The sequence below is a fragment of the Nyctereutes procyonoides genome, unplaced genomic scaffold, assembly GCF_905146905.1.
Source record: "Nyctereutes procyonoides isolate TBG_1078 unplaced genomic scaffold, NYPRO_anot_genome, whole genome shotgun sequence".
NCBI lineage: Eukaryota > Metazoa > Chordata > Mammalia > Carnivora > Canidae > Nyctereutes > Nyctereutes procyonoides.
The window spans coordinates 8,191,709-8,214,390 of NW_026575139.1; the positions used below are offsets into that span (position 1 = coordinate 8,191,709).

Below are 22,682 nucleotides of genomic sequence, written 5' to 3' on the forward strand. Positions count from 1 at the left end.
GTCTCTGTGGTGCTGCCTCGGTCGGCTCCGCCTGCCATAACCGATCACCCTGGACGGGACAGAGGGCTTGCACGGCAGAAACGTATTTCTCACCATTTCGTAGGCTGGGAAGTCCAAGATCAAGGTGCTGACAGATTCAGCTCCTGGTGAGGGGCCTTCCCTTGGCTTGTTGCCGGCTGCCTTCTTGCTCTCGTAGCGGAGAGAGGGGAACAGGGGGCTCTCTGCTGACTCTCTTTATAAGGGCACCGATCCCATCATGGGGACCCCACTCTCATGACCTCACGTGACCCTAATGACCTCTCCAAGGCCCCACCTCCAAATACCATCAATCTATGGATCCGGGGCATACCACTCAGTCTGCAGCAGATATTATCTGTGTCAGTACCTTGACTTTCACCAATGAGAGTCCACTTCGGCGTCTCTCAAGCTAGTGAGCAGGCCAGTGTTTCCACCCTCTGAAAATCCATTTTTGACTTCCGATATGTTCATTAGCAAAGCCCCTGGTGTTGAGGGGGACGAGCAGGGAGGCACTGTGGAGGCCACCTCTGGACTGTGGCCTTTGCGACCACCCCACCTCCCCCTAACCCTGTAGGGAGGGAGGTCCTGGGACCAGGCCCGGGAGCGAGCAATAGCACGCCGTCCACTCCAGATCTTGAGACACAAGAACAGAGCAGGCTGGTTGCCAGCGGGGTCCTGCTTGTTTATTATGAGTTTTTTAAGTCGCATTTTGTGGAGGGCCAGGCACACAGCAGCCTCCTCCTCCTCCCCGGGCGGCGTGTCTGTCTGGCATCTGGGCCATGGATCCAGGCCGTTGGCGCAGGCTTGCAGAGGCGTAAATCCTCGCCGCCCTTGTTAATTGGTTGGGTTTTGACATTCCTGACGGCTCTGCCCGCCACAGACGGTTTAATTGTTTGGTCTGATGAGGGAAGGTGGAGGACTCCCCCATTTGTCACTGCTGTCATCCTGCACCGTGGCCGCCCGGCCGTGGCTGAATTGTGCTCTGTGCTCGTTATGCCTGGCCCGGAGCTCGCCTGGACGCCTGCCCTGCTCGGCCGCGCTGCACTCCGAGCGCCTGCATCGTGGATCGTGGAGGCTTTTACTGACTCTGGCTTCGTCCAGGGCCAGCACCTCATCGCTCACACACAGGGCCTCCGGCCAGCACGTTCAGGGGAGAGACTTCGCCTCGCTATGACATTTATCACCATCAGCGTCTACCCGGGGCCCAGCTCGTATTCTCTGCTTGTTATTCCTGACCCACTTTATTTCATAAATGAGGCTGGCCTGTGGACGGGGGGAGCTCTGGGAGGGTTTTGGTGGATGCGGGGAGGGGGGGCCAGCAGGCGAAGCGTGAAGGAGGCGGCCCCTGTCTCCTGGTCCACGTTTCAAATTCGGGCACCTGCTGTGTGCTGCTGTTGCTGCTCCGAGCCTCAATCCCTTAGGCAGCCAGCTCTTTGCCAAAAGACTTGGTCCTGTGCCTTGGTTTCCCCATCTCTCACGTGAGGATATTTTCTCCTCCTTGTCATGGTTGTTGCAAAGGTCTAAAAGAATGCATTGGTATTTTCGGGTTTGTTGAGGACTTTCTCACCAGCCGGGGAAGGCACATTGACATAGGGAAGTTTTGTGAATCCATGTATCTGTCCCTACTTCCCATTTGAGAACTTTTGACTTGGTTTTGTTGAGGGTCAGCACCCTCCCAGACATGGCCTGCTCCAGGCTAAGAGCCGAGGCCAGCAAACTAGGGCCTGGGGGCCCCATCCACCCCATCTCCTGATGTCATATGGCTTAAAGGTAGGAAAATAAACAGAATCTTTCAGGACATGTGGAAACGTTGCAAAATTCACATTTCAGTGTCCACGTTTGAGTTTTACCAGAATGCAAGCTTGCTTTACATGTTTGCTTCTGGCAGCTGTGAACCACCATGTAGTAGCACGGAGCCAGCTGCCACCACAGATACCACAAGGCGGATAAAAAGTCCAAATCATTCACTGTCTAGTCAGCCCACCTCTGGATTAGGGCAGTGACTTTGGGAGCCAGGCACTTGCCATTTACATCTTGCCTATAAGCCCTTGAAGAGTTACGTGACCTCCCAACATCAGCCTGGACATCTGCATAACGGGGCAGGCTTGGCATCATCGTGATGGCAAAGTACGATCGTGCTCGTCACGTTCCAGGCGAGTGGTGGGTGCTTATGAAAAGGAAATCCCCTCTTTCCATCTTGTTGACTTTCCTTAAGAACTTCCCTCTGTTGGCCACTCTCCATGTGATTTCTTCCTGCCATTTAGGGCCGCCTTCATTCATAGAGCCACCCTGCGGGCCCTGGGGAGGAAGTCGACCAGGGGCAGCATGGTGTGTAGGGAGCCCTTGGCTCTCCCAGCGGATGACAAGGTGTGAGCAAGGCCTGGAGGGAAGCACAGGACAGAGGGAAGGCCGTTCATTGAGCCTGGGGCAGCAGGCTGGGTCAGAGAGGAGGCAGGGTCAGTGTATCCAGGCCGAGCTGCCCGCTTGCCCTGTCCTGCTTGGTTGGATATGCCAGGAGCACAGGAGAGAGCGAGCGAGGATAATCAAAGGCTCACAGGGATCAATTGCTGAATAGCTGCCCAGTGTGGTTCTGGGGTTGTGTGAGCTCTGACTGATTGGATCTCACTGCACCCCAAAGAGGCGGGAATGACTATTAACGACATGGATAGATGGGGAGACTCAGGCATGAGGCAGACCAGGGTTCAGGTCATGGGCTGTGGGCTTCCAAGCCCAGGGTGTTGACCGCAGGGCCACAGCCACATCGTGGGGTCCTGCCCTGGACACTGAGATCTGGGCCTATGGGCAGTGGGGAGCCATGGAAGGCTTTAGAGAAATGGGGCTGTGATCAGGGGTGTGTTTGAGACACGGAGTCTCTGGGCACAGAGGTCTTATAGCAGGGACACTGCTATTTCCCAGATGACAGCCGCCCTCAGGACACCATCTTGCCCCTGCTTGGTTAGGACAAGAGTGGGATTGTCTAAAAAGTGAGGTGACTGCAGCCTACACTGGCAACAGCGCTGTCCCTGTGAGGAGATGGGGGCCGCCTGCTGTTTATTTGCATGCCCTGAAGACACTGCTGGAGTCTTGGGCCACTAATGTTGCTGGCCCAATCTGGCCTTCTGGGTTTGAATCTCAGTGCTTTCCTACCCACGAGATCTTGGGCCACTGCTTGGTGCCTCAGTTTCCCTATCTGTCAAACCAGGATAAGAATGGTGTCAGCTGATGGGGTGGTCAGGAGAGCTCCATGAGATGATCATGCACATGAAGTTCCTCGAGCAGTCCTGGCACTGTGGTGAGTGCTCCAGTGATAGTGTTGCGTAGCAGGAATTGTTACAACGCCCCTGTCTTGAGTGCCATTCTCAGGACGTGGCAGGAAAAAAAGCCAGCCGTATAGTTGACAAGCCCAGTGTGGACAAGCTTTGACCAAGAGTCTCTTGGTTTACTGCTAATAAGGTAGAGAAGGGCATCTGGGACTTCTTAATCTTCAGCAAAAGGACAGAGGGTTGACCTCAGCTCACACCCCATAAACACACACACACACACACACACACACACACACACACACACACACAGAGGCAGGCCTTCCTTGAAGCAGCCTGGGCTGGGGACCTGCATAAGTGATGACTCTCTTCCCCTCCCACAGGCCAGAGTGGATTTGCTGGAACAGGTGACGCGGGAGCACGAGGATTTCCAGGCGGGTGTGGACGAGTTCCAGCTCTGGCTGAAAGCCGTGATGGAGAAGGTGAGCAGCTGCCTGGGGCGGAGCTGCAAACTGTCCACCAAGCACCGTCTCTGCATGCTGCAGGTAAACTCGGCTGCTTCTCCATCACGGGGGCCCACTGAGGAAACGCTCGAATATGGGCGTTCTGTGTTGTTGCTTATCTAATAGGATGTGCTGGGAGCCCCGGGAGACACAAAATCCATGGCACATGGACCCCACATATGGAGAAGCATGGGATCTGGGGCGATATGTTTGGGGCCTTGGCTGCTTTCTGGAAGTCTCTGAGCCAGCAAGGCATTTGGAAACCCAAGGCCACAGCAGCATGGTCTGGACCAAGGGGTCTCAAATAGGGGACTTCTGGAAATGTCTGGAGGCATCTTTTGGTCGTTACAGTTGGGGGGTGGAGATGCAACTGGCATCTAATGGATGGGGGCCAGAGACCCACAGGACAGCTCCCTCCAGTGTTATCCGATTACAGATGTCAGTAGTGCTGTGGGTAAGGAGCCCTGGTGCAGGCATCAGGTCTACAGTGGGGAGAAGCGTGGTCCGCCCTGGCCTTCCTAAATGCCTGTAACCTCCAATGAGCTTCTGACTTCCTCTATAAAGGGAATGTTAGGTTACCTTCAGTAATTCTAGGACCACTTTATAAGTTTTGCCACAGATATACGGCACCTGTACCATTTATTTAATATTTGTACTTAAGGTGATTTATTTTTTTTTAAAAAAAACCAGTGAACAATGAGCAAAAAAATCTTACATGACTAGTATAATAATGTTCATCAGACCTTCTTTGTGATAGTCCCAAACTGAAGGCAGCTCAGACTTTAATTAGCAGAGTACTGGATAAACATATCGTGGAACAGGAGAGATGGATGGATGGATGGATGGATGGATGGATGGATGGATAAATTCTGACAAAAAAGGGACAAAGTACTGCTATCTATGACAGCATGGAAAAATCTAAAGGATGTTACGCTGAAAGAAACCAGTTTCAAAAGCGAATATATTTTATGATTTCAGACGTGGAGTTCTAGAAGCTTTTGGGATATTAGAAATCCTCTACATTTTGATAACAATGTGGACTGTATATGCATGAATATTTCTCAAAACCATTTGGACAGTAATGTTTAAGATCTATGTACTTCACTCCATGCAGTGACACTTTGATAAAATAGTAAAATATTTTGAAGGCATTTGCAAATAAAATAGTTTCAAAGGCGTTTATATGAATTTGTTTGTAATTAAAAGCAAATTGAGTGTTTTCTTTGAAGGGAAAATTGATGTCATTGTCATGAATGCAAAACCAGCACTCACTCATAATTAGAAGATAACCTTCCAAATAAATATAATGAAACCGGGCAGCCCCAGTGGCTCAGCGGTTTAGTGCTGCCTTCAGCTCAGGGCGTGATCCTGGAGACCAGGGATCGAGTCCCATGTCGGGCTCCCTGCATGGAGCCTGCTTCTCCCTCTGCCTGTGTCTCTGCGCCTCTCTCTCTCTATGTCTCCCATGCATAAATAAATAAAATCTTGTGAAAGGGAATAAAGGGGAAAGGAGAAAAAATGAGTGGGGAATATCAGAAAGGGAGACAGACATGAAAGACTTCTAACTCTGGGAAACGAACTAGGGGTGATGGAAGGGGAGGTGGGTGGGGGGTGGGGGTGAATGGGTGACGGGCACTGAGGTGGGCACTTGATGGGATGAGCACTGGGTGTTATTCTGTGTGTTGGCAAATTGAACACCAATAAAAAATAAATTTAAAAAATTAAAAAAATTAAAAATAAAAAAATATAATGGAACCAAACAGAATCAGTAGGTTCTATCTGGCTCCATACTTCTGTGAGCCAAAGGCTCCAAGCCTGAGGCCACCTCTTTCTTTGTTAAAAAAGGAAGATCAACAAATATCAGAGGGGGTTAAAGCCAGAGATTTTTCTCCTTGACTTAATCAAATGGGCATAAATGACCCGGGAAAAGGAATTCTGTCCTTGTGTTGCGAGTGAACGCTACCAAGGCAGACAGTCCACCCCTTGGAAGGGCACCTTGGACCCTAACCATGGAATCTGGGTGAGTGGAAGGCTATGACATCCCCAGGAGCTCTGGAAAAGGCAGCACACGTTTTCTCTCTCCCCTCCCGTGTCTCTCCATCCCCCCTCTGCCCCCTTTAGGACATCGCCGAGGATTTTCCCTGGGGTGAGAAGTCCTTGAGGAGGTTGGAGGAACAGGCTGTGGGTGTGCTCCAGAACACCTCTCCTTTGGGTGCGGAGAAGATCACCAAGGAGCTGGAGGACATGCGGAGAGTTCTGGAGAAGCTGCGGGTCCTCTGGGAGGAGGAGGAGGGGCGGCTGCAGGGCCTGCTCAGGTCCATGGGTGCCTGTGAGCAGCAGCGGCAGCAGCTGGAGGCCGAGCTCACGGAGTTCAAGAAGGACCTCCAGAGGCTGGCCGAGGAGGGCCTGGAGCCCGCAGAGAAGGCGGGGACAGAGGAAGAGCTGGTGGCCCGCTGGAGGCTCTACTCGGTAAGCAGGCCTTGCCTAAGACGTGGACCTTCCGGGTGCCGTGGGGCCTCGGGGCATCGCCACGTGGAGCTCCTTTGGCTGTGGGGAGAACCAAGCTGAGCCTTAGGCACACTCCCTCTGGTTTTCCTGGATCTTTGGTAACCTGAGTTCCCTGGGTGTAGTATACAAACTGGGGGTTTGTTCCCATTTTCCAGATGAGGAGACTGAGACCTGGAGAGATTTCACCATCCCCCTGCCTCCTCACCCCACAACAACATCCCCAGGATCACACGATGAGTCAGTGGGTAAATAAGACCAGAGGTGGATTGGCTTGGACCCTGCCATTCCCTTGCCCAGTGGTGGGATGTGGGGTGGACTTCCTGAGCCCAGAGCAAGAAGAGTTAGGTCAGAGGGAAAGTTGTATAGTGTAGAGATGATGGGGTTCTGGGGAGAGCAAGCGGACCATGCCCACCCTGCGAGGGTGGGGTGGGTTCCCACCCAGACACCATGTGTGGTCGGAGTATATTCGCCTTCCTCCCACCCACGTGTATGCTCAGGAGATCTGACCTCTGGACAGAGAGATTTTTAAATAAGGATTGACACCCTCCCCCACTCCTATCTTTACTCATTAACTCAGCGGGGTAGCTCTATGTCCGTACCATTAGGGGAAATGTCTAAAAGAAACGCTGCCCAGATCCCACCTCCACTCTGCATTGTTGTTCTATTTTTTGTCTTCCTTCTAATGCTTGCCCAGATGCAAAAATATTTTCGTGTGGGTCGAAACAAGGCGCATAGTCCTTAGGGCTCCCTGAGCCTCCTAGTAGACCAGATTCCACTGCAGCGACCAACTTTGCGCACAGGGACCTGCTACCTCTTTAGGACTGTCCGCCTCGGCACAGGTGGAGGTGGGGAGTGCAGGGGTCAAGGGTGGGGGCTTTCCGGTCAGGCTGCCTGGGTGCAGGTCCTGCTTTCTCTCCTCGCTTGGGAGAAGGGCTTTAAACCTCAGTTGTGTGCAGAGCAGGAATGAACAGGTGGGAGCTTCAGATGTGCTCAGCATGGCACCTGCCAAGGTTGGGGCTCCCAGAGTATTGGCTTTTCCCACAAGATATGGGATAAAGGTCAAAGAATAAACTCGGGGTGGGGGACGGGGCCTGGCCGAGGAAGCCCTGCCACTGCCCCATCACACCAGCCACCTGCCTGTGGCCAGCTGCGTTTCAGGAAGCCTCTCCTGAGGCAGGAGGCCAACCACATTCCTGAGAACTCTCTGCCCCACCCGATTCCAGTGTGGCCTCAATGACCAGCAAGTCATGACTAAATGAAGTCAATGAAAGGGAAGTCTGGAATTTATCACTATAGACTTTTGTTCTGAAAGCAGCATTCACACTGGGGCTGTTTGCACCGATTACATGTTCTATAGTAAGAACAGGCAGGCCTGACCTGCTGCCACCCGGCCTCGGAGTGGGACGAGGCCTGGGACGAGGCCAGGTGTGTGGCTGCGAGGCAGCCTGACCGGCTTTGGCCCTGCAGAGCAACGGAAGGGTAGAGTGCACTAATCCTCGCTTGCACCGAGAAGGAGATTTGGACTGTTCCCTCTTTGAAAAAACAGGCCAGCCCCACAGAAGCAGGTTGTGCGAGGACCCCAGCTGAAAGAGCAACGTGTTCATCTTCAAAACTGACACGGGAACGTGCTGAGAGCTGTGCAAACCTATGCCAAGGGCAGCAGGGGGTGGGGGGGCACCGCCTTTTACAGATGGGGAAACTGAGGCACTCAAGAGTTTGAGACCCGCCTGTGGTTATGCACCCTCCAGGTGGAGCCAGGGACTTGAACTCGAACCGAGGCAGCCTGACTCAAGAGCACGTGCTTCTGCGCCAGCTCAGGCTCCCAGTTTTAGAAAACTAGCGCAGTGAGAGGCGAGGACCAGGAACAAGGGCGCTGGAGCTCAGTCTGGCTGTGACCTTCTCATCCCAAACCCTCCCTCACTGAGAACGGGGGCCGGGAGTGAGGGGTGGCGTCCCCACGTGGAGCAGGGCAGCGCCATTCATCCACGTCAGGGAGACTTCTAGTGGCGCGGGTTGAGATCAGAGTGGTTTCGTGGCTAACCCAGAGTCGGCCACAGCCACTGCCCACGGTCCCCTCCCGGGCATCCCAGCAATCCAGAAACTAAAGATGCCCACGTCATGGGTATGGAGTGCACAGCAGGGCCAGGAGCGCCCCCTCTTATTTCGGGGTGAAGGCAGCTGTATCCAGAGAGGGGCAGCTCTTAGCCAGGCCGGCACTCGGGCAGCAGCCTCCCATGCTGGTCCCTCCCTGCTCCCCTGACGTTTCTGTGACCTGTCTGGCCCCATAGTGACTCTTGACCGTCCTGTGGGCCTGACAGGCCTTTCTCCCGAGGCAGCCCACGAGGCTGCTCCTCGCTGCAGACCCCGGCCCTGCGCCGGCCAAGTCTCTCCTGCCTGCAGGCTGGCCAGCCTCCCTGGGGCTTCTTCCTGAATGGTGTGGAAACTGCCGATTCATACACCCCAATTGTGTCTTCTTCATCTTCTACAAAAACTTGTGCAGATTTCGTTGCATGTACTTAACGATTAAGTATGGACAAGAGTAGTTTATGAGGATGAATAAGGCTGCCCAGGGAAGATTCCACGTCCTGCTGCCTATACAGTGTTCCCTCCTTCCCCCAGCTGCTGCCTACAGTCCCTCTATCTGAGCCTGCTCCTTTGAGCCCAACCCTGGTCCCAGGTCACTTGTGGTTCACCCAAGACTGAGCCTGGCTGGAGCTGCCTCTGGTCCCTGTGGATGGAGGATCTGGCCCAAGGCATGAGGTTGCATGTGGGGCACTTGGGGAGGGGCACAGCTGGGCTCCTGCTCTGTGCCCAGTACCTGGGTATGGGGGTGGCCCCCCTTTGCCAATGAGGGAACAGCCCAAGGTTGCCCAGCGGTGAAGGGGTCGAGAAGGTTTCCAGAGCCCAGCACTTTCTGCTACCCCATCTCTTCTACCGAACATGAGCCCATCGAGAGTCAAGGTCAAAGTCAAACCCCCACACTTCCCAGCACAGCAGGAGAAGGCCGTGTCTGGCACCAAGACGTGCAGCCCAGTGAGTGGAGGAGTTCCAGAGGGCTCAGGGGAACTAAATGCCCTCGTCCTGCCAGGACGCTAACCGGCTTCACGGGGCCTCTTTAGACTGTCGTTTCCCTTTAGTGCTGCAGTGTTAGAGCCAGAAGGCCCTGCTCCCACGTCAGGTCCACTGTTCACTTGCTCCGCAACCGTCAGATAACTCCTAGCCGGAGCTTCCTTGGGTATGCGGTGGGGACACGGAGAGTTACTTCTTAGGGTCTCTGTGCAACTTCAATGAATGGGACCCCAGAGCATTCAGTGAGGTGTCATGAGGACTCATGACTCTTAACGCTGAGGTCAGTGGTGATACCTAAAAACCCAGCTTGGTGGCAGCAAATGCCAAGTTCGGGGCACAGAGCAGGAGAGCAGGGGCTGAGCTTCCGGGGACTCCGACCCCTGCCCTGGGTGAGTCTTCTCCCAGGCTCGTGCACCCTGCTGTGCTCATCGCCCCGTCACTGAACCTCCCGCGCCCCTCTGGTTTGGTCTGTGTGCCACAGGCGACGCGGACAGCCCTGGCTGCTGAAGAGCCCCGGGTGGCCCGGCTGCAGGCGCAGCTGAAGGAGCTCGTCGCCTTCCCCCATGACCTGCAGCCGCTCTCCGACAGCGTGGTCGCTGCCCTCCAGGAGTTCCAGAGGTACCCGGGCTGGCTGAGGGAGGGGAGCCCCTGGGCGTGCCTCGGACCTCACGCTCGAGGGGTCTTCTGACCTCATCGAGGGTGCCACCACCAGGTGTGCTGGCTTTCTCTTGCAACCTGGTCACTCTTGCACTCCTCAGCCACTGGCATTCTGTTTCCAGAAAGAGGACTAGACTTGGCTTGTTCCGTGCTGAGTGGCTCATTCACCCATTTCCATCCAGTCTCTATGTGGCCTAGCACGGGGGAGGCGTCCACCAAGCAATGGCCCAAAGGGAGGGCTTTTCAACAGACAGACACCGTCCCCCTCCCTGCAGATGGTGCCCACACAGCGTCTGAGCCTGTCTTCAGAGCAACCTCTCTGTCCCCCTCCGCCCATGGGCTCAGCAGAACAGGGGCTCCAGTTCCTAGCCCTGCAAATGTCAGTAGATCAAATGTCTGCCCTCCCTGGAGCTGAACACTGTATCTTTGCAGTCTGGAGCAACTTGTGCTACGTGAGCCTCAGAGGTGCTGGGAACACAGCACAAATGTCCCCGTATCCAGAGCACCTCTCATCCCTCTGCTTGATGCAGAGGTTCCTTTAGGATGAACTCAGAGCCCCGCCTCCCCCTTGCTTGTGCATCTGTACCAGAGAGCAGGGACCTGGATCCCCTGCAGGGGTGCTAAGGTGGTAGCAGGGCCGTGACCTTCTGTGCACGGGGAGCCGAGGGGCTCCCCCCTTCCCTCTAGCTTCTCCTATTGAGCTTTTATGTGCTCGCTCGCTCTGACTGGCTATTGTATTTGGAAGATTATTTCTAGAAATGATTTGGGCCTAGGATGATGGTCTCTTACTCAGGAAGGGATTTTGTGTTAGCTTCTGCGAGGTGCCTGGGGGTAGGCAGTACCAGGCTAGGGGCTGCATGATTCCTTCTCCAAGGTTCGAGGCTCTCTGGTCGTGAGGCTGGGCTGCTTCCAGTGTACTTTTCTCCAGAGGTGTAGACCTCTGAGACCCCATAGCCACTCCCAGCAGCCCAAGGACGGGGGAGAGTCCACCGTGGGAACAATGTAGGCTGGGATCCCCCCGGGGTCCCGGGAGAGACCTCTGTTCTGGACTGACGCCACGCTTTCCTGTCTCGGTTTCTCCTCTCCATGGCCCTCGCAGCATGAAGGGGAAGAGCACCAGGCTGCGCAATGCCACGGGGGTGGAGCTGTGGCAGTGCTTCCAGCGGCCTCTGCAGGACCTGCAGATATGGAGGACCCTGGCCCAGAGGCTCTTGGATGTCACTGCCAGCCTGCCAGACCTGCCCTCCATCCACACCTTCCTGCCCCAGATCGAGGTAACCGTGGTCCTGCCAGGAGGACTGACCAGTGTGCAGGGGGGAGGAGGGAGGCCACCAGCCAGGCATGACATGGTAGTCGGGCTTCTAGGGAAAGTCCCTTCTAGGGAAGGGCCTCCAGGTACGTGGGTAGAGCTCATTGCACCCTACCTGGAAAGTCCCAAGTCTGCCCAGTAAATGTTATCAGTGACAAAGGTCATCCTCAATTCTTGGGAACTGATACCCGGTGTGACCCCAGGACTGTGTACTGACCCTCCCACACCGCTTCCCTTCAAGATCCTCCTGCAGTTGGGCCTCTGGTGGAAGCACCAGCAGACCTGAGGGAGAGCATGTGAGGCCATTCCCTTTCCTGTGTGTGTATCAATTAGGATGCAGGTGACAAGTGACGGAAATTCTGACCAATGGTAGCTTAAAACCCAGAGGCTTTTAGGTGGTTCCAGGGATGGCTTGATAGCTCAACAGTATCTTCTAGAACCCAGACTCTTCCAAGCCCTAAGCTATATCTCCCTTCATGGCCCTAAGATGGCTTGCCACACAGCAAGCTTGCATCTTCACCTGAGGAACATCTTGTTCCAGAAGGAACAGCAAGGGGGCAAAAGGGTTTCTCTAGTCATCATTTCCAACAGGGAGGCAGACCCTCTTTCCCAGAAGCCCCAGTGGACTCTCCTTGCATTTTTTCTGCTCAGCTGGGCACGTGACTGTCCCTGGACCAATCACTGGCTGAGGATGATGGGACTGCCAGGACTGGTTTTACCAATTTCAGACATAACCCTATATTAAAATGTGTTTATTTTTTATTTTTTAAAAAAGATTTTATTTTATTCATGAGAGACACAGAGAGAGGCAGAGACACAGGCAGAGGGAGAAGCAGGCTCTATGTGGGGAGCCTGATGCCGGACTCAATCCCAGGACTCCAGGATCACACCCTGGGCCGAAGGCAGATGCTCAACTGCTGAGCCACCTGGGCATCCCCTTAAAATGTGTTTAAAGAAGACAATGTATTTTTTTTATTTTTTAAATAGTTTATTAACTTATTCATGAGAGACACACAGAGAGAGGGAGGCAGAGACACAGGCAGAGGGAGAAGCAGGCTCCCTCAGTGCAAGCTCAGTGCAGAACTTGATCCCAGGACCCGGGATCACACCCTGAGCCAAAGGCAGAGGCTCAACCACTGAGCCACCCAGGCGTCCCAAAGAAGACAATTTAGATGATACAAACAAACGTTATTTAACACTTCACGAGTGGACAGCCTCCTTTTGGAGAACTGCAAAATGGGGCAGATGGCAGGAAGGTTTAATAAGATAAAGAATAAAGAACAAGGAAAGACAGAAAATATCTGATTGGCTGTTGGTCAGTCAGCCTTGTTTGGGGGGAGAAGGTCCAGAGCTGGCTTGACATTTGGGGATCGCAGACTAGATATACTGTGTTTCTGGTCAAGCAGAGCATTTACGGGAACTCAAAACTTATCTGGGAGTTTCACTTTGCTGCCTTGGCATCCGGGGTGAAAGAGCCCCACCTTGAGCCTAGAAATGTATTTCAACACCACTAACTGGGAGGCCATCTAAACACAGTGCTGGGTTTGGTGACCAGGAAGGAGGAATGCGTGTTGGGTGAATGGACAGTGGTGTCTACCACAAATGTCCATCAGCGTGGCAGCTCTGATTAGCCCATCAACACTGCCTTATGGTATTTGAAGCCAGAAAATACTTTCAGGTCCAGGGATTCTAAGACACCCTGAATGGGAGGAGGCACAAAGAGTATGAGATATAAGCCTTGTTCTGTATTAATTTTCGCTCTGGTTATAAAGGTCATGCCTGCTTGGAGATGTAAAGATTTGTGGAGAAGGAAACAAAATGCGTCCATTATGCCACAAGCCGTAGGACTTGTTAACATGTCAGGGGACACATCATATTTTCTATCTGACTTGGTTAACTGTTAACATGTCAGGGGACACATCATATTTTCTACCTGACTTGGTATTTCTTGGGGGTCCTCACCCTTAAACACGCTACTGAGCCACAGAGTGGTGCCTGCATTTTGGAGCATCTGTTCTCATGATTTTCCACTTGGGGCTCATGCTGGCATAAGAATTGGTTTTCTCTGTCCAGTTCTTCAACTGTGGGGCATAGCTTTTCTTTCTGAGGGTCCTGGGGGCTTCTTTCTTCCATGTTCTGAAAGATGACTGTCCATCCTTCTGAGGGACTCCTCAGGGCTCCCAAAAGTGACTTTTCTGTGTGTCACGAAAATCACTGTTAGGTCAGACAATCCAAAATATATACCCTTTAGGTCTGATGAAAATCCATCTAGTCATTTCTGTGCAATATGGTCACCAATAGACAGAAGCCTTCATTCATTAACAACTTTCGCGTATTTGGGATCATGCTATACTGTTGAGCATTAGGATACTTTTAGTTGGTGCATCTGAGCTTTTTCTTGGCATCATTTAAAATGGTTCAGAGAGATGGTCCAGGATGACAGCATAGAAAGATCCTGAACTTCCCCTCCTCCCGTGGACATGCTGAATCTACAGCTACACATGGAATAACCTCCGTTTGAAAATGCCCTGAAAACTCACTGTGCAGCTGCTTCATATCTGATGGTCAAAGGGCATCACTGACATGAGTAGGAGAGGCAGAGACAACATCTGGCCAAAAACCTCAACTCCTAGTGCAGCAACCCACAGTCAGGAAGGATCTCCAACCTGGAGCTTCTGCTGGAGGAACAAGGAGTTTGTGTCCCACATCAAGCACCCCAACCCCTGAGGCGTACGTGGGGGAAGGTAAATCCCCAAAACATCTCATTTGGAAAACCAATGGGGCTTGTGTCCAGGAAACCCAAAGGGCTGTAGGGCACTGAGATACTTTTCCTAAAGTCTTGCGCACAAACACACTTGCTCCAGGGACCAGGGTGATAGCAGCAGTTCGAAAAGCCCCCGGACTATATATGAAGGAGATTCATTTGCTAATCTTAGGGGCAGGTGCCATTTGCACTCTCCTTCTGCCTCACTAGCACCAGTGCATACACCCCAGCCCTGTGCTTTCCTGCCACCTTGTAAAGCTTGTGAGTGCTTGCCGTACACACAAGGGAAGCCCCTTGATCTCCTAGTTGGGGTGGCTGGGGGTAGGGGTGAGGGCTTACGTTCCTGGGTCCCCCAGGACTCTAACAATCAGAGAGGCAGATTGTGGGAGGCAGATCCTGGGGCCCTGCCCAGACAGCAGATTGAGACATACCTTTAGTCTTTCAGTGAAAAAAAATCCTCTTTGCTTATCCTGGAGCTTCAGCCTCAGGAGCAGACTTCAGTTTTTTGCCACCTACTGAGGGGCCTGTAGAGGTGCAGTCAGAGAACATAGGGTGGGATACAACATCTTTGCACTATCCCTTGGCCTTGCTATGGCTTGCTGACATCTCCCAGAGATGACCTTAGACACTCCTCTGGGGCCCCAATGTTTGCACCTGTTGTGCAGAGAATGCCTCCAAATCACCTGGCCTGGAGACCAGCAAGGTTTACAATTGTGATTCTGCAGAACTATATATATTTGCATAAAAGTTGTTGCCTGAGGGTCTGGCTTCTAATCAGCCTGAAACTGGGAGCCAATGGATCCCTTCATCTGGCATGCTGGGAGGTCTTTGTATTCCCTTAACAACTGGAGCTATTACAAATAAATCAGGCTGGTGGTGCCTGGCTGACTCATTCAGCAGAGCATGCCACACTTGAGCTCAGGATCATGAGTTTGAGCCCCACATTGAGCACAAAGCTTACTTAAACAAACAAACAAACAAACAAACAGACAAAAAATAAAACAGAACAAAACAGCCTGCTTAGACCATCACAAAGTTTCCAGAGACAATCAAGAGCAAGGGCAGGGTTGAACAATAAGCTTTATGTCCCACACAAGGCCACTCCTTCAAGACTTAGAGAGATGACTGCTTTGCCTAAAACATAGAAACGTATGAAGGGATCCAAGCAAAATGAGGAAGCAGAAGAATATGTTCCAAATGAAAGAGCAAGATAAAACCTCAGAAATGAAATGGAAATAAGCCATATACCCAATAAAGAGTCCCAAGTCATGGTCCTAAAGATGCTCACTGATCTTGGGAGATGAAGGAGTGAACACAGCAAGAACTTCAACCAAAAATATAAAATACAAGAAAGTACCAAACAGAAATCACAGAACTGGAGAATACAAGGACTGAAATGAAAAAAAAATACATGAGAGGGTTCAAAAGCAGACTAGATGCAGCAGAAGAAGGGATCACTGATCTGGAAGACTGGGCAGTGGAACATACTTGAGTGTCAAAAAGAAAAAATAAATTTATTTAAAAAATTTTATTTTATTTTATTTTTTTAATTTTTATTTATTTATGATAGTCACAGAGAGAGAGAGAGAGAGAGAGAGAGAGAGAGAGAGAGAGACAGAGGGAGAAGCAGGCTCCATGCACCGGCAGCCCGACGTGGGACTTGATCCCGGGTCTCCAGGATAGTGCCCTGGGCCAAAGGCAGGCGCTAAACCACTGCGCCACCCAGGGATCCCTATTTAAAAAATTTTAAACTATTTTATTCATTTATTCATGAGAGACACAGAGAAAGGCAGAGGGAGAAGCAGGCTCCCCACGGGGAACCCGATGAGGGACTCCATCCCGGGACCCCGTGATCATGACCCGAGCTGAAGGCAGACGCTCAACCACTGAGCCACAGAGGTGCCCCCCAAAAAGAATTAATTTTAAAAATGAAAATAGCTTAAGGCCCCTAGGAGACAACCTCAAACAGAATAACGTTTGCATGATAGATGTCCCAGGAGAAGAGAGAGAAAGCGTGGCAGAAAACGTACCTGAAGAATAAAGACTGAACACTTCCCTAACCTGGGGGAGGAAACCGACATCCAGGTCCAGGAAGCACAGAGAGTCCAAATAAGATGAACCCCAGGTGGCCCATACCAAGACACATTATCATTCAAATGTCAAAAGTTAAAAATAAAGAATCTTAAAAGTAACAAGAGAAAGATAATGTGTTACATAGAAGGGAACCTCCATGAGGCTCTAGGCAGATTTTTCAGCAGAAACTTTCGGCAGAGGATCTGGATAGATGTTTTTCCAAAGAAAACATCCAGATGGCCAACTGGCACGCGAAAAGATGCTCAATGTCGCTCATCATCTGGGAAGTGCAAATGGAAACCACAATGAGATATGACCTCGCACCTGTCACAACTGTCAGAATGGCTAGCATCAAATGACAAGAAATAGCAAGCATCGGTGAGGATGTGGAGAAAAGGGAACCCTGGTGCACTGTTGGTGGGGATATAAACTGGTGTGGCCACTGTGGAAAGCCAGTATGAAAGTTCTTCAAAAAATTTAAAAATAGAGCTATGTATGATTCAGCAAGTCTGCTTCCGGGTACTTATCCAAAGAAAACAAGAATATTCATTTGAAAAGCTATTGGCACCTCCACGTTCATTGCATCAATATTTACAATAGCCAAGGCCTGGAAACAACCCAAGGCCTTTCCCTGATGAGAAACAACCCATCAGGTGTCCACTGATGGATGAATGGATAAAAGAGGATAATATATATATATATATATATAAAACACATCATATGTATATAATGGAATGCTACTCAACCACAAAAAAACCCCCCAAAACAATGGAATCTTGCCACTTACAGTAACATGGGGGGACCTCGAGGGCATTATATCAAATGAGATAATATCAAACGGAGAAAGAGATCCTGCCTACACGGTCCCGCCTTTATGTGGAATCTAAAACAATAATCTCATAGATAACAGAGAACAGAATGGAGGTGGCCAATGGGATGACCCATTGGGGTCATTGGGGTGGGTAAAATGGGTATAGGGGTTGCAGGGATACAGACTTCAGTTCTAGAATAAATAAGTCCTGGGGATGTCAGGTCCAGCATGGTGACTACAGTCAATATCATAGGACGTATTGAAAGTTGCCAGGAAAGTAAATCTTAAAAGTTCTCATTGTCATAAGGAAAAAAAGTCTAACTTTGTATGGTGACAGATGGTACTAGATTTATAGTGGTGATCACATCGCGGTGCATACAAGTATTGAATCTTAAACTAACGTAGTGTTATATGTCTATTACACTTCAACTAAACAAATTTTAAAGAAAAAGGGTAAAATGTTTCCAAAAAGTCATCAGTGTAAGCGGATGCATAATATTGTTTTCCATTCTTGCAATAGTTAGGTTGTTTCCAGATTTTTTTTTGTCATAATTTGTATGCATTGAATACCCGTGTACACAGATTTTGGTCTCCATTTCCATCATTTTCCTCCTCGTTTTGCTGAAAAGGGACCAGAGCCAGAGAGAAGTTAGGGTGTTTGTTCAAATTCAGGCCACTTGAGAGGCAGAGCTGAGGCCAGAATGGTGGGCTCTAGACTCTCATCTTATGCTCTTATTCCTGATGTCACATTGGGTCCTGGGAACAGGTTTGGGAAGCAGGCTGAAAAATTTTATTTTCATCAATTGACGGCTAAGGAAACGGTGTCTCAGAGAGGAAGGCATTGCTCAAGGTAACACAGGAACTCGATGTCAGGGCTGGCTTTGACCCAAGTCTCTTTGACTCCATGGCAAGTGCTTTTCCCACTGGATCCCGATTGCATTTCCGCCCTGTCCTTCTCGCTGGGACAGAAAGCTAACCAGCACCTTGGCCTTTCTATTTTTTAAAATTTTTTAAAAATTTTTATTTATTTATGATAGTCGCAGAGAGAGAGAGAGAGAGAGAGAGGCAGAGACATAGAGGGAGAAGCAGGCTCCATGCACCGGGAGCCCAATGTGGGATTCAATCCCGGGTCTCCAGGATCATGCCCTGGGCCAAAGGCAGGCGCCAAACCGCTGCGCCACCCAGGGATCCCCACCTGGGCCTTTCTAGAGCATGACTCAGGACTCCCAGGGCAGGAGTTTTGTGGATTCGTGTGTTAGAAAAGTGGGCAGGACTGTGGTTTGCCCGTGTTTAAATGCCGTTTGCTGCCCAGGATCCTGTCTTACGTTACACTCACCAGCCTTTCCCAGGAAGGATGGATTTCACGGGCCAGGCTCAAGCTGCCAGCCCTGTTTGTCTTGGCTCAGCATCTACACCCAGCCTCAGAGTAGCCTCTGGACCTGCAAATTTCCTCTAGAACGGAGGCACCGGGCCCCAAAGTGGGGCATGGCTGAAATAGCTGCTTCCAGGGATGACTGTGACAAAGGACTCAAACTGGGTGGCTTAGAGCAACAGAACCTGGTTCTGGAGACTGGAAGTCCACAATCAGGCTGCCGGGGGGCCGTGCTGTCTCTGAAGCCTCTAGGGGAGGATGCTTCCCTTCCTCTTCCAGCTCCTGGGGTTTGCGGTGCTTGTTGGTGTTCACTGGCCTGTAGACCCGCCACTCCAACCTCGGCCTCTGCAGTCACAGGGACAGCTTCCCCCCTTGTGCCTTCACACTGTCTTCCCCCCACGCTTGTGTGTCTGGGTCCAGATTCCCCCCTTCATTTATTTTTTAAGATTTTCTTTATTTATTCATGAGACACACAGAGAGAGGCAGAGACACAGGCAGAGGGAGAAGCAGCCTTGCTGCGGGGAGCCCGATGCGGGACTCGATCCCGGGACCCTGGGATCACAACCTGAGCTGAAGGCAGATGCTCAACCGCTGAGCCTCCCAGGTGTCCCCAGATTTCCTTCTTTAATAAGCGCCCAGGGTGGTGCAGCGGTTTGGCACCTGCCTTTGGCCCAGGGAGTGATCCTGGAGACCCGTGTCGAATCCCACGTCAGGCTCCCTGCATGGAGCCTGCTTCTCCCTCTGCCTGTGTCTCTGCCTCTCTCTCTCTCTCTCTCTCTCTGTGACTATCATAAATAAATAAAAATTAAAAAAAAATAAAAATAAAAATAAAAAAGTGCCCAGGTCGCCATGGATTAGGGTCCACCCTAATGACCTCATTTCAACTTGACTACCTCTGTGAAGACCCTGTCTCCAAAGTCACATTCTGAGGTAGTTGGCAGGGGTGGGTGGCCAAGACTTCGCATCTTTTTGCAGGGAGCACAATTCAACCCATAAGAGCTGGTGGCGTGGCCCTAGCTGAGGGGGCCGCGGGTCATGGACCACGTTAAATGCTGTTTAGGCCTCACCTCATTTCAGCCTCATACAGCCCTGTGAGTTGAGTGTGACTACGCCTATTTTATGGTTGGGGAAACTGAGTCTCGGAACTACCCAAGGCTTCCCAACTAGTATGGAATTCACACTCACCATGGCAACTTCTCAGCCCGAACTCTTAAACCCTGTGGTATCGTGTCCAGATTTGCTGAAAAGGGAGCACAGGTCACCCTCTCCATAAGGAGGCTTGTCCTCTCTGCGGCGATCACACACCACGTGCCCTTGCGGGGAGGTGACACCGGTCCAGCCGTGTCAGCTGTGATTATGCCACCCTTCCCCTGGGGACTCTCTCTGCCGTCCCAGCTGTTGGCAAAGCTGCCTCCTCTGGGGAGCCTTCTCGGATTTCCCCAACTGGGAGTGTTGAGCTCTGCTTCGAACGCCCACAGGGCTCTGTGGAGACTTTAAGGGAAATGATCACTTTCTGCCTCGGATCGCGGTTCCCTACCTGGCGGGGGTCTCTGCTCTCCCTTCCCAGCCCCATGGCTAGCTCAGCGTCTCAGTAACATCACAGGTGTAAACGGAAGGACTCTGGCCAGCTAAAGACAAGACCCTTGGCCCCCGGGACCTGGGCCCTCAGAGCAGCAAGAGGTGCTGACCCCAATGGCAGGACCCTGAGGCTTGGCCCAGGGCTTGGGGGCGGGAAGAGTGAGTGTAGGCTGGGGATGTGGTCAGGGCAGGCTTCCTGCGGGAGGTGGGGCCTGGGCTGTGCAGAGTTCCGGCTGCGCGGGAGCCTGCCACTCATCCCATAAGTCTCCTTTAGGTCCCTCCTTCACCTGCGCAGCTCCCACACAACACGACTCCATCGCTGTCACCTCCTCTGGGGAGCCTTCCTGGATTCCCACTGCTCCTGCTCCCATAAGCCCCTAGCCCCTTCAGTGTGTCCTAAACAGCACTGGGAGGTGGTCCCACTGCTGTCGGGTGTGGGGATCACCAAGTAAAGGGTCGCCAGGCGGTGGCCATGGCTGGAGGGGAGGTGGGGCTCTTGCCCAGGCTTCGGGGGGGAGATGGGAGTGGGGGGCAAGAGAGGAATCGGGCCGGCCCCGAAACGCAGGGCCTCCCGGCGTGCTGTGCCCCCCCCCCCCCATCCAGGCAGGTGCAGGGACGCGTGTGCACCAGCAGCCAGGCTCACGGGGCCCTGCTCCTCCTAGGCCGCCCTGGCCGAGAGCTCGCGCTTGAAGGAGCAGCTGACCGCGCTGCAGCTGAAGAGAGACGTGCTGAGGAGCCTCTTCGGCCCCGACAGGGCCACGGCGCTCCTGGAGCAGGTGGCCGGCTCCGTGCGGGACAGGGACCTGCTGCACAACAGCCTCCTGCAGAGGAAGAGCAAGCTGCAGGTGTGTGCCTGGGGTGGGGGACGGGGGGCGGGGGGGGGGCTCGCCACTGGGTCCCCTGGCCAGCCCTCGGGCCCCGGGCCTCGCGCCTCACCACTAGGCTGGGTGCCACGGACGTACCAGCCTCCCAACTGCTGTCCTGCACACCAGCTGCCCCGCCCCTGCCTCCCCACCCCTGTCCCCCACCTCTGCCTCCCCCACCAGCTCCCCCTACCCCTGCCTCCCCATCCCTGCCTCCCTGACCCCTGCCTCCCTGAGCCCTGCCCCCCGCCCCTGCCTCTCCCACCAGCTCCCCCACCCCTGCCTCTCCACCCCTGCCTCCCTGGCCCCTGCCCCCCACCCCTGCCTCCCCCACCAACTCCCCCACCTCTTGCCCCCCCAAACCCCGTCTACACTGCTGTCAAACACAACCGTCTTCTCCAGAGGGGTTGGTAGGGAGGGGAGTCAAAGCAGAAAATGCAGAGAAAATCGCCTGTAGAACGTAAAGCACCCTAGAACCGAAAGCCAGTACTATTAGGAGCACGTTTCTGGACGAGGAGCCTGAATCCGGGGCGCAAGGCGGCACGTGTGCGGAGTGTACTCTTTCGCGTGCCAAACGTGTGCTGAGCATCTGCTAACGTGACAACGTAGCTGTTGGCGGCGGGACCCTGAGAGGGGCCGGGCACTGGCCGAGAGCCTCCTTCCCGTCCAGGATCCCGTCCCCCCGCACAGCAGACGGTCAGCAAACATCTTAGGGTTCGTGGGGCGGACGGTGTCGGCTGCAGCTCCACAGCCCGGCCTCTGTAGCCGGGAAGCAGCCATAAATGAGTGGCTGTGGCCGTGTCCCGAAAAAGCTCTACAGAAACAGCCCTCTGGTGGGATCTGGTGCGTCTGTTAGGAGACGTCTGTTCTGTACCAGAGAGCAGAGCAACTGTCCCGTGAGGACAGCACGGAGATTCCAAGGAGGGCTCCAGGAAGGCTTCCCGGAGGAGGTGATGCCCGAGTGGGTATGAGCTGGCCAGGACAAGGCTGGGGAAAGAGCAGTGTGACTGTGAGTGGCCGGTTGTACAGGTGCCTGCGAGGAGACTTCTTCATTTCTATGCTGCCCATTCTGTGTCTCCGCAGAGCTTGCTGGCTCAGCACAGAGACTTTGGGGACGCTTTCCACCCCCTCCAGAAGAAGCTCTCGGACCTCCAAGCCAGGGTCCAAGCCGAGAACGGGTTTCGGCACGACCTTCCTGGGAAACAGGCCCAGCTCCTGAGGTTGCAGGTAAGGGCTTGGTGGGGCCCGGGTGGCCCTGCTCCGGGCTCCGCTGCGCCCAGAAGCAGCTCCCCTCCTGCGGCAGGGACTTGCAGCACAGCAGCCACCGGGCCCCTCACCTGAGCTCTGACCTTTCCTCCGAATCTCTGCTGATTTATCTGGTGGTTTCTTTCTGGCCTCTGCGGGACCTATAGTACCTACACACTGCTGATTCTCGAGCCCAGCAAAATGATGTTTACTCTGTGATTCCAAAGTCTAACGTTGGTATTTGGTATTCATTTTTTTTTTTTTTAAATTGCTTTGCCAAGGGTTCCTAATGAGTACAGAGGCCTTCGGTTAAATCGTCGGATTTCGAAAGTGAGAATGAATGTTTTAAAACACAGGCGGGCTATACACAGGCTGACTTGTCAGTACTTATCGGCTTGATAAGGAACTTGCGGGATTTTAAATGCGTGTGACACAAGTATCCTTTTAAGACTCGAGCGAAGCTCATGCATACATTGAGAGGGTGTGTCCCAATAAAACTGTATTTACAAATTTATTTTTTTAAATGGTGCATTTGGGGCCTTTGAAACTAAAGCTGGGGTGTGGTTCTTCATAGTGAGAGGTGGTCATGAAGTAAGAATTCAGATGGGAGTTTGACCCCCAGAGATACGTCCCAGGCTGGTGTCCTAGAATA

The 22,682-nt window shown here is 52.7% G+C and overlaps 1 protein-coding gene across 5 annotated transcripts in view; it reads left to right on the forward strand.

Moving 5' to 3' along the window:
- SYNE3 (spectrin repeat containing nuclear envelope family member 3) overlaps positions 1-22,682 on the forward strand; it is a 97,380-nt gene that overhangs the window by 51,979 nt on the left and 22,719 nt on the right. For all 5 annotated transcript variants that reach the window (XM_055303636.1, XM_055303637.1, XM_055303635.1 and 2 more), the window contains exons 5-10: positions 3,662-3,823; positions 5,903-6,250; positions 9,840-9,976; positions 11,115-11,289; positions 20,585-20,767; positions 21,869-22,012. In XM_055303636.1, coding sequence (XP_055159611.1) covers positions 3,662-3,823; positions 5,903-6,250; positions 9,840-9,976; positions 11,115-11,289; positions 20,585-20,767; positions 21,869-22,012 — 1,149 coding nt within the window. The remainder of the gene's footprint in view (positions 1-3,661; positions 3,824-5,902; positions 6,251-9,839; positions 9,977-11,114; positions 11,290-20,584; positions 20,768-21,868; positions 22,013-22,682) is intronic.